Below are 15,082 nucleotides of genomic sequence, written 5' to 3' on the forward strand. Positions count from 1 at the left end.
CCAAACCAAAGGGTCAGCTACCCTCGGACTTCTACATATATGCTATGGATGGAAACACACAGACACACACCCACACAATTAAAAACAACAAAATTTCCTCCTGGGTTGCAAGAGGAAATAATCTTTCTTATTGATATAAAGGCTGCATTCTACCACCCCCCCAAATGACTTTTTTTGATAGATAGCAGTGGCAAAAGACTATTCCTTTTTTTTTCCTTTTGGTTTTTCGAGACAAGGTTTCTCTGTGTACCTTTGGAGTCTGTCCTGGAACTCGCTTGTAGACCAGGCTGGCCTCGAACTCACAGAGATCTGCCTGCCTCTGCCTCCTGAGTGCTGGGATTAAAGGCATGTGCCACCACCACCTGGCAAGACTATTTCTAATAATCATTTTCTGTTTATTATTTTTAAAACAGGGAAGTCTTACCATATTGCTAAAATTGGTTCTTAACTACTAGGTTCATGTGTTCCTCCTGTCTTAGCCCGAATCACTGGGCCTTTAAGCATTCTCTTATCCGGCTCCAATGTTGGTTAGTTTTTCAAAGATGTATTTACTAACTCTATATACATGAGTGTTTTCCCTACTTGTGTATGTATGCCCCACATGCATTTATGGTGCCCAAGGAAGCCAGAAGTGGGTATTGAATCCCTGACAACTGTAGTTATAGATGGTTGTGAGCTATCATGTGGAGGCTGGGAATCAAACACAGGTCCTCTGCAAGATAATCAGGTGCTCTAAACCAGAGTTCTATGACTTTAAACTTAATGTTTCATACCTTAAGGTAGATTGACTGTTAAGTTTCGGGGTGCAAAGGACTTTCCTGGCAAGGGTTTGTTTCTGTCCTCTTCTACCTGTCTGCTCCTTACCTCCATGGTCTGTGCTTGGTGCATTGCTTTGATAGCTGTCTGTGCCATGGTTCTTGTTGTAAAAGTCACAAATGCACAACCTGGTAAAGAGAGAATCAATATTCGTTTGTTTAGAGATTTATCTGTCAGACATTAATTGAACATCTAACTGACTGCGTGTTAACTGCCATGTTAGCAATACAGATGTGACCCTACTTTTCAGGTTTGACAAGCTGGTTCAGTAGACAGGCGTCATGATAGGTACTAAGTGCTATCAAGGAACTACAAATAGCGGAGAGTGACGGAGGGAGACGCAAAGAGCCCATTCATGCCAAAAAGCCAACGTGAGAAAACTGCCCCATGTTGGACATCAAGATCTTCAGCAATCAAGAGAAACTGAGGAGACAGAACTCTTTAAGCAGGACTGGAAGAATAGAAAAGAGATCAACTGGTCGGGCATGGTGGCACACACCTTTAATCCCAGCACTCAGGAGGCAGGGGCAGGTGGATCTCTGAAGCCATCCTGCTCTATACAGTGAGTTCCAGGACAGCCAGAGCTAGACAGAGAAACCCTGTCTCAGAAAACTAAAGAGACAAAAGAAAGAATGGAGGAAAACCAAAGGAGTCAACTGGTGAGAGGAATGACAAGATCAAGGTGTAGAGCAAGAGGTGGCAGGCCCAACCTCCACCTGTCTGTCTTCTACTAGTCCTGTTAATCAAGAGACAGCAATTTAAGACAAGCATCTTTTTGAAAAGCCATAAAAATGTACCACCTCGGCTCAAGCCATCAGGTCCCCGCAATATCCGGCATTCTTCAATCTGTCCAAATGAAGAGAACATGACTCGGATGTCATTTTCAGTACACTTCTTGGAAATCATACCAATAAACAGCTTCCTGTCTTCCACAGCTAAAAGAGTAAAACACAAAAGTCTTGGACATTATCACTAAAAAGCAGTGCAGCATAGAGTCAAGAGCCAAAGGGTTTGAATCCTGGCTGTATCTCAGATCACTCATCTCACAGATTATTTTTTTTTTCTTTTGTTTTTTGAGACAGGGTTTCTCTGTGTAGCCCTGGCTATCCTGGAACTCACTCTGTAGACCAGGCTGTCCTAGAACTCACAGAGATCCATCTGTCTCTGCCTCCCGAGTGCTAGGATTAAAGGCGTGTGCCACAATCACCCAGCTCACTTTGAAGATTCTAAGACACATTTTTTCCTCCCATAATTTTACAATAGTATCATAAAATTATATATATTTGGAAGCATTTGCATAAATATGGAGAATTTCTGCTCTTGTTCAAGTTACTTCACCAATCTGTTTAACAGACAGCCCCAGGTTACCACAAAGGCTAATCTTGTAGGTATAAAATGCAAAGTTTTTGGCATCTTGTCATGTACTTGGTATGTTTGCTCTTTCTAGCAATACCATGAAAAGGTTTTTACACTTGATGTGACCAGGGAACAGAACACTTCAGTGGGAACTTTCTACTTTCCTTTTCCAATATTTTAAATTTTCTTACTTAAAAATTCTCCTTTAAATTGTGAATGGCATTTGGTCATTTGTCTGTCTGCCTGCCTTCCTCCATCCTTTCCTCTCTTTCTTTTTTGAAACAGGATCTCTCAATGTAGCCCTGGCTGTCCTTGAACTTGCTATGTTGACTAGGCTGGCTTCAAACTCACAGAGTTCCTCCTGCTCTGTTTCCTGTGGGTCCTTTGTATTTCTAACTGAAATTCTTGAGAATTCAGTATTAACATTCTAGCCTCTGAGCTTTTTCACGGCATTGTTTTATTGTATTTTATCTAAATGAACCAAAATAAGTTAGCTGCCATCCAATTTTAGGTGGATTCTTCTACTGAGAGACCTGCATAATTCCCACAAGTTCACTGCAGAAGCTCAAGTCCTCAAGAACGGCGCCAAGCACAGCTGTCTGTTAATGGTACAGCCCCTGAGATGGTCTGCCTGTTTCTACACATCTTTCTCCAAGTTGTTTCAGGACAATTTCTCCTTGAGCTTCCTGCTGAACTTTTTGTTCAGCTTTTTCAAAGAGTTCACTTGGGGGACTGAAACGAAGGTTATTTGCAGCTTTCTGACCACCAACTGCAATTTCTTTTGGCTTCCATTATATTTTGCTTTTACAGATGACACTTTAAGTCTGAGTTCATCCCCAGCTCCAAAAGTCCCTGGGTCATAGCTCCTTGCTGGGGTGCAGTATCTTGGCAACTGCACTGATCATGGCCTTGTCCCTACTGAGCTCAGGAAGTTCTGTCTTAAAAGCACTAGCAAGGCTGCTTCCCAGATGGTCCATCTTCCTCCTTAACCCTGTCCATAAGAAATTATACTTATCAAGGACATTCTATGTTTTCTGTTTGTGTATCTGACTGTTTTTGAAATATGGTAGGTATCATGTGGGCCCAAGCTGACCTCAAACTCCTAAATGCTTGAAACTACACTGAATACTACCACACTGGGCTAATTCATCCTAATATGTAATATTTCTGTTAACTATTTTTCTCACTAATTTATCAAAATTAAGACAAGAGATTTGTTGTGGTTTTGTTTTTTGTGAAACAACAGCCCCAACTGTCCTGGATCACCCTCTGTAGTCCAGGCTGGTCCTGAACTCACAGAGATCTGCCTGCCTCTGCCTCCTGAGTGCTGGGGTTAAAAGTGTGTGCCATCACCGCCCAGCTCAAAAGAGACTTTTATAGCACAATTCAATACAATTATCTTAAGAAAGGAAAAGAAAAGAATCTCATGCAGAGCAGACTTGGTATGCTTGCTTACCATTGTTCTTTTCACTGTCAGCAGGTTTCATCTGTATAGGGTGATGCATCTAAACAGGAAAACCACTGGTGTTATTCTCCAAACCCATTCATGGCTCTCAAAAATATAAAGACTTTATACCAACACAACAGCCTTTAGAATACTCTAAATTCATGGCTGCCCAATGATCTTTCTTACAAAATATAAGAATAGACAGAAGTGAGTCATAAAGTTAAAATACAAAATACTCTTGGCATCGAGGACAACTTTTGGTCTATCTTCTTTCAAGTGTTCCCTTTATAGACTCCTTTTCACAGCAATTACCTTTCTTCCAAAATGCTTTCCATTGTGTGCTTGACATGCAGAAGCATGTCCCATGCACAAAAATTAAAACAATGCCATTTTTACTTATAAGAGCCTCTTACCCCAGGGAGGACCTTCATGTTGTGAAGAGCATTCTGAGCTTCTAATGCAGCTTTACGGGTGTAAAATGTAACAAAACAGCACCCTGAAAAAACAAGATTTTACAAAATTGGTGCCTTGTAAACAGACAATACTTAAACACTTCTATCACTATACTACTGCAGAACTTCAAGAGAGGAATGAGTTTCTTCAAATTCAAGAGGAGAAGGGCACTACCTCTTTTTTTTTTTTTAATTGAGGCAGGGTCTCTGTGCATCCTTGGTTGTCCTGGAACTCACTCTGTAGACAAGGCTAACCTCAAATTCAGAGATCCCCCTGCCTCTGCATACTCGGATTCCAGCTGGGATGGCCACCACTGTTCATCAAAGAGCCAAGTGAATGTTACCTTTATTATTTTATCTATCTATCTATCTACTTATTTATTATGTATGCAGTGTTCTGCCTGCATGCCAGATCTCATTACCACTGTTCATCAAAGGGCCAAGTGAATGTTACCTTTATTTATTTTGGTTGCTGGCAATTGAACTCAGGACCTCCAGAAGAGCAACCAGTGCTCTTAACCACTGAGCCATCTCTCCAGCTCAGTGAATGTTACCTTTTAAGCATCTTTCTTTGTTGTTCTAGTCTACTCTAGCAATGGGATGTATCCCTGAATTCCTTGTAGTCATTAGAAGTCTGCCTTTGCTTCTGTAACCTTTCTGGAAAAATCCTCCCCCCCCCCTTTTTTTTAAACCCCCTGAGACAATTTCATGTAGCACAGGCTGGCCTTGAATTTGGTATATTAGCTAAGGATGTTCTTGATGTTAGCTAAGGTCCTGTCTCCACCTTCTAAGAACTGAGATTATAGTCTCCCCAACCGTGCATGCCTATAATGCTCCCTTTACAAGGTTGTGTGCCCTCACATGTAACCCATCCTACCATAAACGAGGTCATATGCTGAGGGAAAGACCTAGACTAGACACAAGCAAGCTAGACACAGCCCTTATTCTAGCAGCCTGGTTTCCTGGAACTCCTTTTCTCTCTGCTGGCTCAGAACAAACCACTCCCTATATCACAGCTAGTTTTTAAGTTTGTTTTATTATTTTATTTTATGTATATGGGTGTTTTGTCTATGTACCATATGTGCCGGGTGCTGAGGAGGCCAGAAAAGGGCATTGGATCCCTTAGAACTGGATTTACAGCCTATTGTGAGCCACTGTGTAGATGGCGAGAACTGAACCTTTATCCTCTGGAAAGAGCAATCAGTACTCTTAATTGCTGTACCATCTCTCCAACCTCTCACAGCCAGTTTTTGTTCATATGACTCAAACGTAATTATCAGGAATTAAATTATAAAATTACTCAAGAACAAGAACTTAGAATCTTTTTTGAATTCTTGATTCTCGTCAGATAATTCTATTACTCACAGCACTTGGTACTGTCTTGAAGATTTTGTACTTTTTTTAGTATCTGGAGACAAAAAGGTCTTAAAAATCTTGGACTTCAGTGGTTTGATACTTGTGTGTTAACATGAAATATAATAGTTTTCTCTCGATAATATGCAACACAGGATTTTAAATTAACGTTGTATAGCCAGACATTTCCAGAAACCACAACTTTTTTTTTTTTTTTTTTTTTGGTTAACTATGCCATGAGGAGAAAATTCATCTGTTTCTAGATCTTTAACTCATTAACTTGGGCATATACAACATCTGTACTGGAAAATAGCTTTTACAAAAAGTCACAATTTTTTGTGTGTATAAGCAAAGCTAATGTTACCTACTTAGTACTGGTCTCCTGAAACACACATGTTACTGAGGTCTCTGGAAGAGCCTAACCTTTCTTTCCCTAACCATTTTGTAGGCTACTGCCGACCGACTGCCTCCATTAAGCCCTTCTCAGCTGATCAACTATCTTGGAGGGGCTTCTGTAGCATCAGTTCACTCTAGTCAAAAAACCTCCTGGGGTCACTTTACTATTTTAAGCATTCCATTCCTAGATCAAATGAGACACAGCTCTTTGAGTACTTACACAGGACTGCCCAGGTGCATCTTACAAAACGTCATCATGTGGTTATCTTAATATTTTAAGCCATTAAATGTTTGGATTAGAAAGTATAGCAAATATAAAAGGACACCTTCCCCCTATAAACACAAAAATACCCTCACAATCAGAGATAAGATGTACAGTATTACTATAGGAATTAAAAATAAAACCCAGCTGGGTGTGGTACATGCTTTTAATCCTTGCACTAAGGAGGCAGAGGCAGAAACTCTTGAGCTTGAGGCCAGCTTGGTTTACATAACAAGTTCCAGGACAGTCAGAGCTAATATAGAGAAACCCTGTCTCAAACAAACAAACAAAACCCAAAACTCACAAATTAAAACTCCATTATCTGCACTGTGTAAAAACACCCCAAACCGTGGCCGCAAGCCTGTTCAGTGAGTAGAAGTGCTTGCTGGTGGTAAAGAGCTCCTGCCAAGCTCAACCTTGAGTTCAATGCCTGGAGTCCACATAATGGAGAACCAACCTTGTATTTCAACTTGACCTCCATATATATGAACCATAATAAAAATAAAAATAAAATAAAAACACCTCACCTTTGCTCTGAGGAGGGTTTTGGCTCCTATCCCTTAGGATGTTGATTTCATAGACAGCACCATACTGCTCAAAAAGCTCCCTCAAGTCCTTCTCAGACCAGGTCCTGGGAACCTGGCCCACAAACATCTTGATAGCATCAAGATCTGGTTGGTCTGGGTGGTCCAGGGTGCCGTTCATTTTCTTTGAGCTGCATGAGATAAGGGGGAAGTTATATATATTGTATACCAGAAGGGGTAGAAGAAGAAAATCTACTTCATTCATTACTTCCACTCAATTTACCTGAATTCTAGTCTGTCCACTCTACTACATATCAAAACTAAATTCACCACTCTGATTAAGACATACTGAGTGTTAAAGAAATTGACAATGACACTTAGGCTTTGGTCTAATCTAAAAATTCTCAGAACTTACACAGTGAAGATCCCAAAGATAGATCATTTTAGAAATATTTGAATACAGCTAAACAAATGTATCTCTTCTTAATATATAGTAGTAATAAGGATATTCATATGTCACAGCATTGTGCAGAGCTTGGAGGACCACTTTTTGGAGTCAGTTCTGTCCTCTTTTATGTGGGTTCTGGGATTGAATTCTTGTTGCCAGGCTTGTGAGGCAAGTATTTTATCTGTCATTTTATCAGCCTAATAAAATATATAGTAATGTATAGTAACAAAGGATTAGTGATTACAGGCAAGAATCAGGACTCTAACATAAATACAGACAGACAATATCCTTCTAGCAGATGTCAAGACAGATGCATTTTATTCCCAACTCCAAACTAAGGATTGTCCAGAATATTAGTTTTAAAGGGGATGTCTCAAACACGGTGCTTTTAAATTAGCTTTATCTCTACTGAACTGCCAAAAATGACTCTGAATTATGTAACCAGTACTTGCTGTTTCTCTGAGACTTTGCATTGGATTCCCCACCAACTACAACCATTTCAAATTCCACAAAATCTTTCACCTACTTTAATACCTATATTCCTTGCCTGTAAACTGTCAAGAACTCTGGGGCATTCTTGCATCACAAACATTTTATCAGAAGCTAGCGTTCATTTCCAAATCTTTCCCATTATTTCAAGATCTTATACTTAACATTTAAGAGTCTTTGCCACCATTTCAAGATCTTACACTTAATTTAACATCTACACCTAACAACTTAAATTCTTAAAGGCTAGCAAGAAATACTGAATCTATGAAAGCCGTTTGACATCTATGCTTTAATTTATAAATCTTTTGTAATTGAACAACCACAGAGGGTATTTTTCCTATCACCTTTGCAGAATCTAGCATTAAGTAGTTATCAAGAGGATAAATAACATATACTTGTCAAAGCCAGGTGTGGTGTGCATGCTTATAATTCCAGCATTTAAGACGAAGGAGGGCTGCCTCAAGTTCAAGGCTAGTTTGGGCTACATACAAAGCTCCTATCTCAAAAAACAAAACATACGGCCAACACTTACCCCTGTACTTATGGTTCTCAATATTTTTCCATTTTAATTAGTCAGGGACATTCTAGGATATAAACAATACTAAATTTCCATCTCTATTATATAGCTGACATCTTTTATCATCACCTAGCTTTATGCAATCTTCCCAAGGACTGATAGTTCTTCAAAGGTAGTAATGGCTTTAATCTTATTTATTTATTTATTTATTTTGGTTTTTTGAGACAGGGTTTCTCTGTATAGCTTTGGAGCCTGTCCTGGACTAGCTCTGTAGACCAGGCTGGCCTTGAACTCACAGAGATCCACCTGCCTCTGCCTCCCGAGTGCTGGGATTACAGGAGTGCGCCACCACCGCCTGGCAATCTCACTATTTTTTTTTTTTTTAAGATTTATTTATTTATTATTTATACAGTATTCTGCCTACATGCATGCTTGCAGGCCAGAAGAGGGCACTAGGTCTCATTACAGATGGTTATGAGTCACCATGTGGTTGCTGGGAATTGAACTCAGGACCTCTGAAAAAACAACCAGTGCTCTTAACCTCTGAGCCATCTCTCCAGCCTCTCATTCTTTATTTCCTTTTTAAAGGCAGTATTGGGAATGGAACTCAGGGTCTCAGGCAAGCAATCTATCTCTGAGTTGTGTCCACAGCTTTCCTGTTCATTCTTGTAGCTTCATCTGGTATAAGGGGGCCTGGTTCATAGCTTTGTGAAATGAAGAAATTTCTTCCTATTAGTTCCAAGAAATTCTTTCTCCTTTTTCAAAATTAATTTTATGTGTATGGGTGTATGGTGTCTGCATGTATGTCTGTGTATCACATGTGTTCCTGGTGCCTTCAGGGACCAGAAAGGGGTCTTGTCAGATACCCTGAGACTGAAATTAAAGACAGTTGTAAGATGCCATGTAGGTATTGACAGCTGAAGGCAGGTCCTTTTGGAAGAGCAGCCACCAAGCCATCTCTCTAGCCTTTGAAATTCTTTTAAGCAATTAAATCTCACACACACACAAAAAGCGTTATACACAAGAGGACAACTTAAGCACAGCTATCCTACCTGGGGGCAGTGGAACACACTTATAATCCTGACATTTGGGAAGTGAAGACAGGAGAGTCAGGAATTTAGGAAAGTGCTTTGGCTACAGAGCTTTGAAGCCAGTTGTGGCCAAATGAGAGTGTGTTTCAAAACAACAAAGAGAGCTATCCCTTCCTATGGGTGATTATATAATTGCCACAGGATCAAGCTATCCTCTTTTGTTTTGCTTTGTTTTTCGAGACAGGGTTTCTCAGTGTAGTCCTAGCTGTCCTAGGACTTGCTCTGTAGCCCAGGCTGGCCTCAAACTCTCAGAGATCCACCTGCCTCTGCCTCCCAAGTGGTGTGTCACCACTGCCTGGCCAAGCTACCCTCTTAAAAAGTTATTTTGGAAGCAAATAGGCAAGTGATTCAGAGGTAAAATGCAAGCATGAAGATGGAGGTTAGATTCTCAGCATCTATACAGAAAAAGCCTGGCACACCAACACTGGAAACAGACAGGAGGTTCCTGCAGGCTTGCTGTCCTGGCCAAGTCTAGCCTAATTGACAAGCTACAGGTTCAGTGAGAGATACTGTCTCAAAATAATTAATGATGATGATGATGATGATGATGATGATGAAAAAGATGGTGGTGGTGGTGATGTGGTGATGTGGTGATGTGGTGATGTGGTGATGTGGTGGTGGTGGTGATGTGGTGGTGGTGGTGGTGGTGATGTGGTGGTGGTGGTGGTGATGTGGTGATGTGGTGATGTGGTGATGTGGTGATGTGGTGATGTGGTGGTGGTGGTGATGTGGTGGTGGTGGTGGTGGTGATGTGGTGGTGGTGGTGGTGGTGATGTGGTGATGTGGTGATGTGGTGATGTGGTGATGTGGTGGTGGTGGTGATGTGGTGGTGGTGGTGGTGGTGGTGATGTGGTGGTGATGTGATGGTGGTGGTGGTGGTGATGTGGTGATGTGGTGATGTGGTGATGTGGTGATGTGGTGATGTGGTGGTGGTGGTGATGTGGTGATGTGGTGGTGGTGGTGTGGTGGTGGTGGTGATGTGGTGGTGGTGGTGGTGGTGATGTGGTGGTGATGTGGTGGTGGTGGTGGTGGTGATGTGGTGGTGGTCGTGGTGGTGGTGGTGGTGATGTGGTGGTGGTGATGTGGTGGTGGTGATGGTGGTGGTGGTGGTGGTGGTGGTGATGTGGTGGTGGTGGTGGTGGTGATGTGGTGGTGGTGGTGGTGGTGGTGGTGGTGATGTGGTGGTGGTGATGTGGTGGTGGTGATGTGGTGGTGGTGGTGGTGGTGGTGGTGGTGGTGGTGGTGATGTGGTGATGTGATGGTGGTGGTGGTGGTGATGTGGTGATGTGGTGATGTGGTGGTGGTGGTGGTGGTGGTGGTAGTCAGGCATGGAAGTGCACATCTTTAAGTCCAGCACTTGGGAGACAGAGGTCAGCCTGGTCTACAAAGCAAGTTCCTGGTCAGTCAGGGCTATACAGTAAGACCTTGTCTCAATAAATTAATTAATTAAATTGAAAAATAAAACATGAAGTAGAAAGTGATACAGAAGACACCCTTGGCCTCCACATATCCATACACAGGTATATATACACCACGCACATGATAAAAACAACAACCTACTTTGGAATACACTGTCTTATTGGTTTTCCTTTACGCTGTTAATTTAAAGCTGTGGATGGTGGGGGCTGGTGGTATATACCATTATTCCAGCACTAGGGAGGCTGGGCAATCCTGAGTTCTATAAAAGCTGGAGCTACACAGAAAAACCCTGTCTGAAAACAAAGAAAGGAAAAGACAAGAGGGAGTGGAAGGGAGGAAGAAATATGGCAGGTCATTGTAAAAATATAATTTTTTTTTTCATTTTAACCTTACTGTCCCAATAGAAACCAGGCTTCCATGATTAAAAAAAAAAAGAAGGTACCATTAGGTAGTGAACAATGCGTTGTTTCTTACAACATGATTGTAACAACTTTATCAGTTTTAGTAGTGTTTTATTAAAATGCTGATCATCTCTCATCATGTAGCTCTATTCCAGAGAAGATTAACAGAACCTTAAAGGTATTCAGTATATGTTTCACTAATAAGCTAACAGCTCTTTCTGCAGAGGCAGAGGTTTGTTCATTTATATTACATTAGAAGCTGCAACTGAATGGGCTTGTTCTTCCCTCCCACATGTGCATGCCATTTCTAACTTTTCAACATCATCAATTCTGTGTGAAGCAAAAGAACGGTTAATATACACAAATTACAACTTATCTATAACCAGGAGAAACTCAGAATTCTAAAACCTTTCTCTCTCCAAATTCTCTCTCTCTCTCCAAATTCTCTCTCTCTCTCTCTCTCTCTCTCTCTCTCTCTCTCTCTCTCTCTCTCTGGAGGGTCGAGGAATATACTGTGAGGATAGCGCCTAAGGCCTTGTACATCCTAGGCAAGTACTCTATCTATATGCCCTCTCTTTACTTTGAGACAGAGCCTCACTAATTTGCCCAGGATAGACTTGAACACTGTATTAAAGGGTGACAGCACTGGCCAGGAATCTGTATTTCTCCTGACTTTGACTCCCTAGTGCCTGAGACTTTGGACCTCTACCAACAGGACCAGCTTCTTCTCTCTTCAAGTTCACCCACTTCGTAAACCAATCGTAAACCGATCTTTCCCTTTTGTATACCAACTCAGTATCCGTAAGAATTGTCTAGGTCAGTGCTATGTGAACTAAGGCCCAGAGATCAGAGGCAACTTTCAAACTTAACCTTTTAAATTCCCTTTTCATAGAAATTGGATTAAGCCATTATATACCTATTAAAATCGATAATAATAACAAATAAAAAAATAAATCTATGTCTCATTTTTCCTAGACCAGGCTAGCCTCAAACTCAAGAGATCCACCTGCCTCTGTCTCCTGAGTGCTGGTATTAAAGGTGTACATTACCATTGCCCAGCCACATCTAATTTTTTTAAGGAAATATTTTTTACTGTATTTCACAACAGAGCGAAGGAAGAGGCAGTACACCACTTTGAAAGGCATTACCTAGGTGCTTCAAATTTTCAGAGAAAGTCAACACACTATAGAGATCATGAGCTACAACCATTTACTGACTCATTCCTGCTTCCAATAAATACTGGGCAATTAACTTATCAACACACTGTTAGACATGGTATACATTGGTAAATAACAAAAGCATTGTATAATAAATATAACATAATTGTACATGGGGCTGGAGAGATGGCTCCGGTTAAGAGCACTGACTGCTCTTCCAGAGGTCCTGAGTTCAATTCCCAGCAACCACATGGTGGCTCACAATCATCTGTAATGAGATCTATGTACATAATGAAGAAATAAAATCTTTTAAAGAAATTAAAAATAAATAAATGAATGAATGAATGAATAAATAAATAAATGAAAATAAAGCACCCTAGAACTGCAAGCCCCAAATTTGCACTTTAATACATGGTTTCTTTTTTGTTCTTATTGTTTTGCTTTTCGAGACAGGGTTTCTCTGTGTAGCTTAGCACCTTTCCTGGAACTCACTCTGTAGACCAGGTTGGCCTTGAACTCAGAGATCCGCCTGCCTCTGCCTCCCGAGTGCTGGGATTAAAGGCATGTGCCACCACTGCCCGGCATGGTTTCTTAGGGGCAGGGGGGTGGGGGTGAGGGGGGGGGTGGGGAGAGACACCAAAATAAAATCCATATTTATGCTAATTTTTTAAAAAATTAAGCTTTATTTTTATTTATATACATTTATTTTCTGTTCTGTGTGTGGGTGCTCTAGAAAGCCAACAGATATAGGTGCTGAACTGAACAACAAATCCTCTTAATCATTGAGTAATCTCTCTAGCCCTAACTAGAATTTTTTTTTTTTAAAGACTGAAATAAAGAATAAAAATAAGTTTGATCCTCAGCTCAAAAAAAAAAAAAAAAAGAATAAAAATAAAGATAAAAGGTAGGGAGAAAAGCTAATGATACGGCTCAATGGATAAAGGTCCTTGTTGCCAAGCCTGACAGTGGAGGACAGATCTGCTACCACAAGCCGCCCTCTAACCTCTACAAGCATGGTATATACAAGGCCTTTAATCTCAGCATTCAGTGAGGGAAGCAGAAGCAGAACAATCTCTGTTGAGTTTCAGGTCAGCCTGCACTACACAATGAGATCCTGTTTCCAAAAAGTTAATTCATTTGATTAAATATCTTTTAAAGGGAGGTCAGCAAGATGGCTCAGTAGGTAAAAGCACCTTCCACCAACTCAAGTTCAAACTCCAGGATTCACATAATAGGAGAAAACCAACTCACACCACACATTGCCTATATACATACATGCACAAAGAAATCTATCTTTAAAAAATTTTTAATGTCGTGTGAGGGAGGGGGGAGAGGGAAGGATCAGTGGATAAAGGCATTTTATGTCCAGCCAGGGTACCCAAGTTCAATCCCTGGAATACATGTAGGAGAGCATTTACTCCAAACCAATTTCTCTAAGTTGTCCTTTGATCTCCACACATGTGTCCATAATACTAAATAATAAATGTAAAAGTAAATGATGTTTAAACAGAGAACATTTTTTATTTTTCTTGGGCTATTTCCTCGGAGATCATGGAAACAGTTAAAAAGGTGACAATGTCATCTAGAAATTTAAAACTGAGGGAAGCAACCACATAAATATATATCCACTGGTGCGGAGGGGTGAGCAGCAGTAGGCAGTCCTCCGCTGTCCCTGCACATACACTTTCGCCTTCGTGTTGTCCTTAAGTAGGCAGTTACTGCATTAAGAAGTCACCTGGGTGACGGTAAAGATGGAGTGCAGCGCTCTCCTAGCATTCCTAAAGCACTGGGTATGGTTCCCAGCACCACAAAATAGTTAAAGGATAGACAGGTAAATACATAAGTAGATGGAAAGGTAAGTAAATAAATAAATGTCTACTTCCTTGGAGGCTAATATCTCCAGGTAGAGTACTTGTCTAGCCTGCTGAAAACCAGAGTTCAATCCCCAGCATGATAAAAAAAAAAAAGGGGGGGGGGAGTAGATGCTGAAGAAATGACTCAGTCACTAAAGTGCTTGTGCAAGCATGGACACCTGAGTTCGGACCCTGAAACCCATGTGAAGAGCTGGACACGGTGGAGCACTTCTGTGCCCCAGCACGGGGGCAGACAGATGGATCCCAAGGTTTACTGGTCTAGTCAGTCTAGCTGAAACTGAACTTCGGATTCAGCAGAAGAATTTCTCTCTCAAAGAATAAGGTGGAGAAATAGAGGAAAACAACTTGACATCAACCTCTGAGCTCCACATGCACCCACACAGGTAGGTAAAGCACACCTGCACAGCCAAGCCATGCAGGCAAGCACACACGCAGAGCCCCCAGTCACTTTCAAAAGCTTTCATTATTCACTTTGTCACTCACCTGTCATTATTAGTTGGTTTCCCTTTGCTCAATACACAAATAGAAAAAATTCAGACATCAATCCATCTACCTTTTTAGCAAGCATAAACCCATATTACATTCTAAATTTAACCATCACCCAGTCTCAACAAGCCCCCCCCCCCCAGCTTTTGTAAGTACTGTGCTGTGGAAAAGGGGGAAGAGAAACACATGCAAATTTCAAGGACTTTAGAGAAAGGAGGTCATGTTGCATTCTAGATATTTCTCTAGTGAGAACAAGACAAAAAAGTGTATGATGTGTGGAAATAATTTTAATTTGGATAAAGGGAGACTTGTCACTGGGCTAGAAAAAGCTATCAACAAAGGTCTCTAAGTTGGGGTTGAGGATTTAGCTCAGTGGTAGAGCGCTTGCCTAGGAAGTGCAAGGCCCTGGGTTCGATCTTCAGCTCTGCAAAAAAAAAAAAAAAAAAAAAGCCAGCGGTGGTGGCGCACGCCTTTAATCCCAGCACTCTGGAGGCAGAGGCAGGCAGATCTTTGTGAATTCAAGGCCAGCCTGGTCAACTGAGCAAGATCCAGGAAAGGCGCAAAGCTACACAGAGAAACCCTGTCTCAAAAAGA

The 15,082-nt window shown here is 41.2% G+C and overlaps 1 protein-coding gene across 16 annotated transcripts in view; it reads right to left on the reverse strand.

The window, feature by feature from the left end:
* Celf1 (CUGBP Elav-like family member 1) overlaps positions 1-15,082 on the reverse strand; it is an 80,161-nt gene that overhangs the window by 15,818 nt on the left and 49,261 nt on the right. For 8 of the 16 annotated variants that reach the window (XM_036186621.1, XM_036186612.1, XM_036186611.1 and 5 more), the window contains 6 exons: positions 14,486-14,512; positions 6,610-6,797; positions 4,033-4,115; positions 3,629-3,677; positions 1,617-1,751; positions 865-944 (listed from right to left, as the gene is read on the reverse strand). In XM_036186621.1, coding sequence (XP_036042514.1) covers positions 865-944; positions 1,617-1,751; positions 3,629-3,677; positions 4,033-4,115; positions 6,610-6,797; positions 14,486-14,512 — 562 coding nt within the window. The remainder of the gene's footprint in view (positions 1-864; positions 945-1,616; positions 1,752-3,628; positions 3,678-4,032; positions 4,116-6,609; positions 6,798-14,485; positions 14,513-15,082) is intronic. The other 8 variants (XM_036186619.1, XM_036186615.1, XM_036186622.1 and 5 more) reach the window with 1 other exon arrangement.

Source organism: Onychomys torridus, chromosome 4, assembly GCF_903995425.1.
Source record: "Onychomys torridus chromosome 4, mOncTor1.1, whole genome shotgun sequence".
NCBI classification, from domain to species: Eukaryota; Metazoa; Chordata; class Mammalia; order Rodentia; family Cricetidae; genus Onychomys; species Onychomys torridus.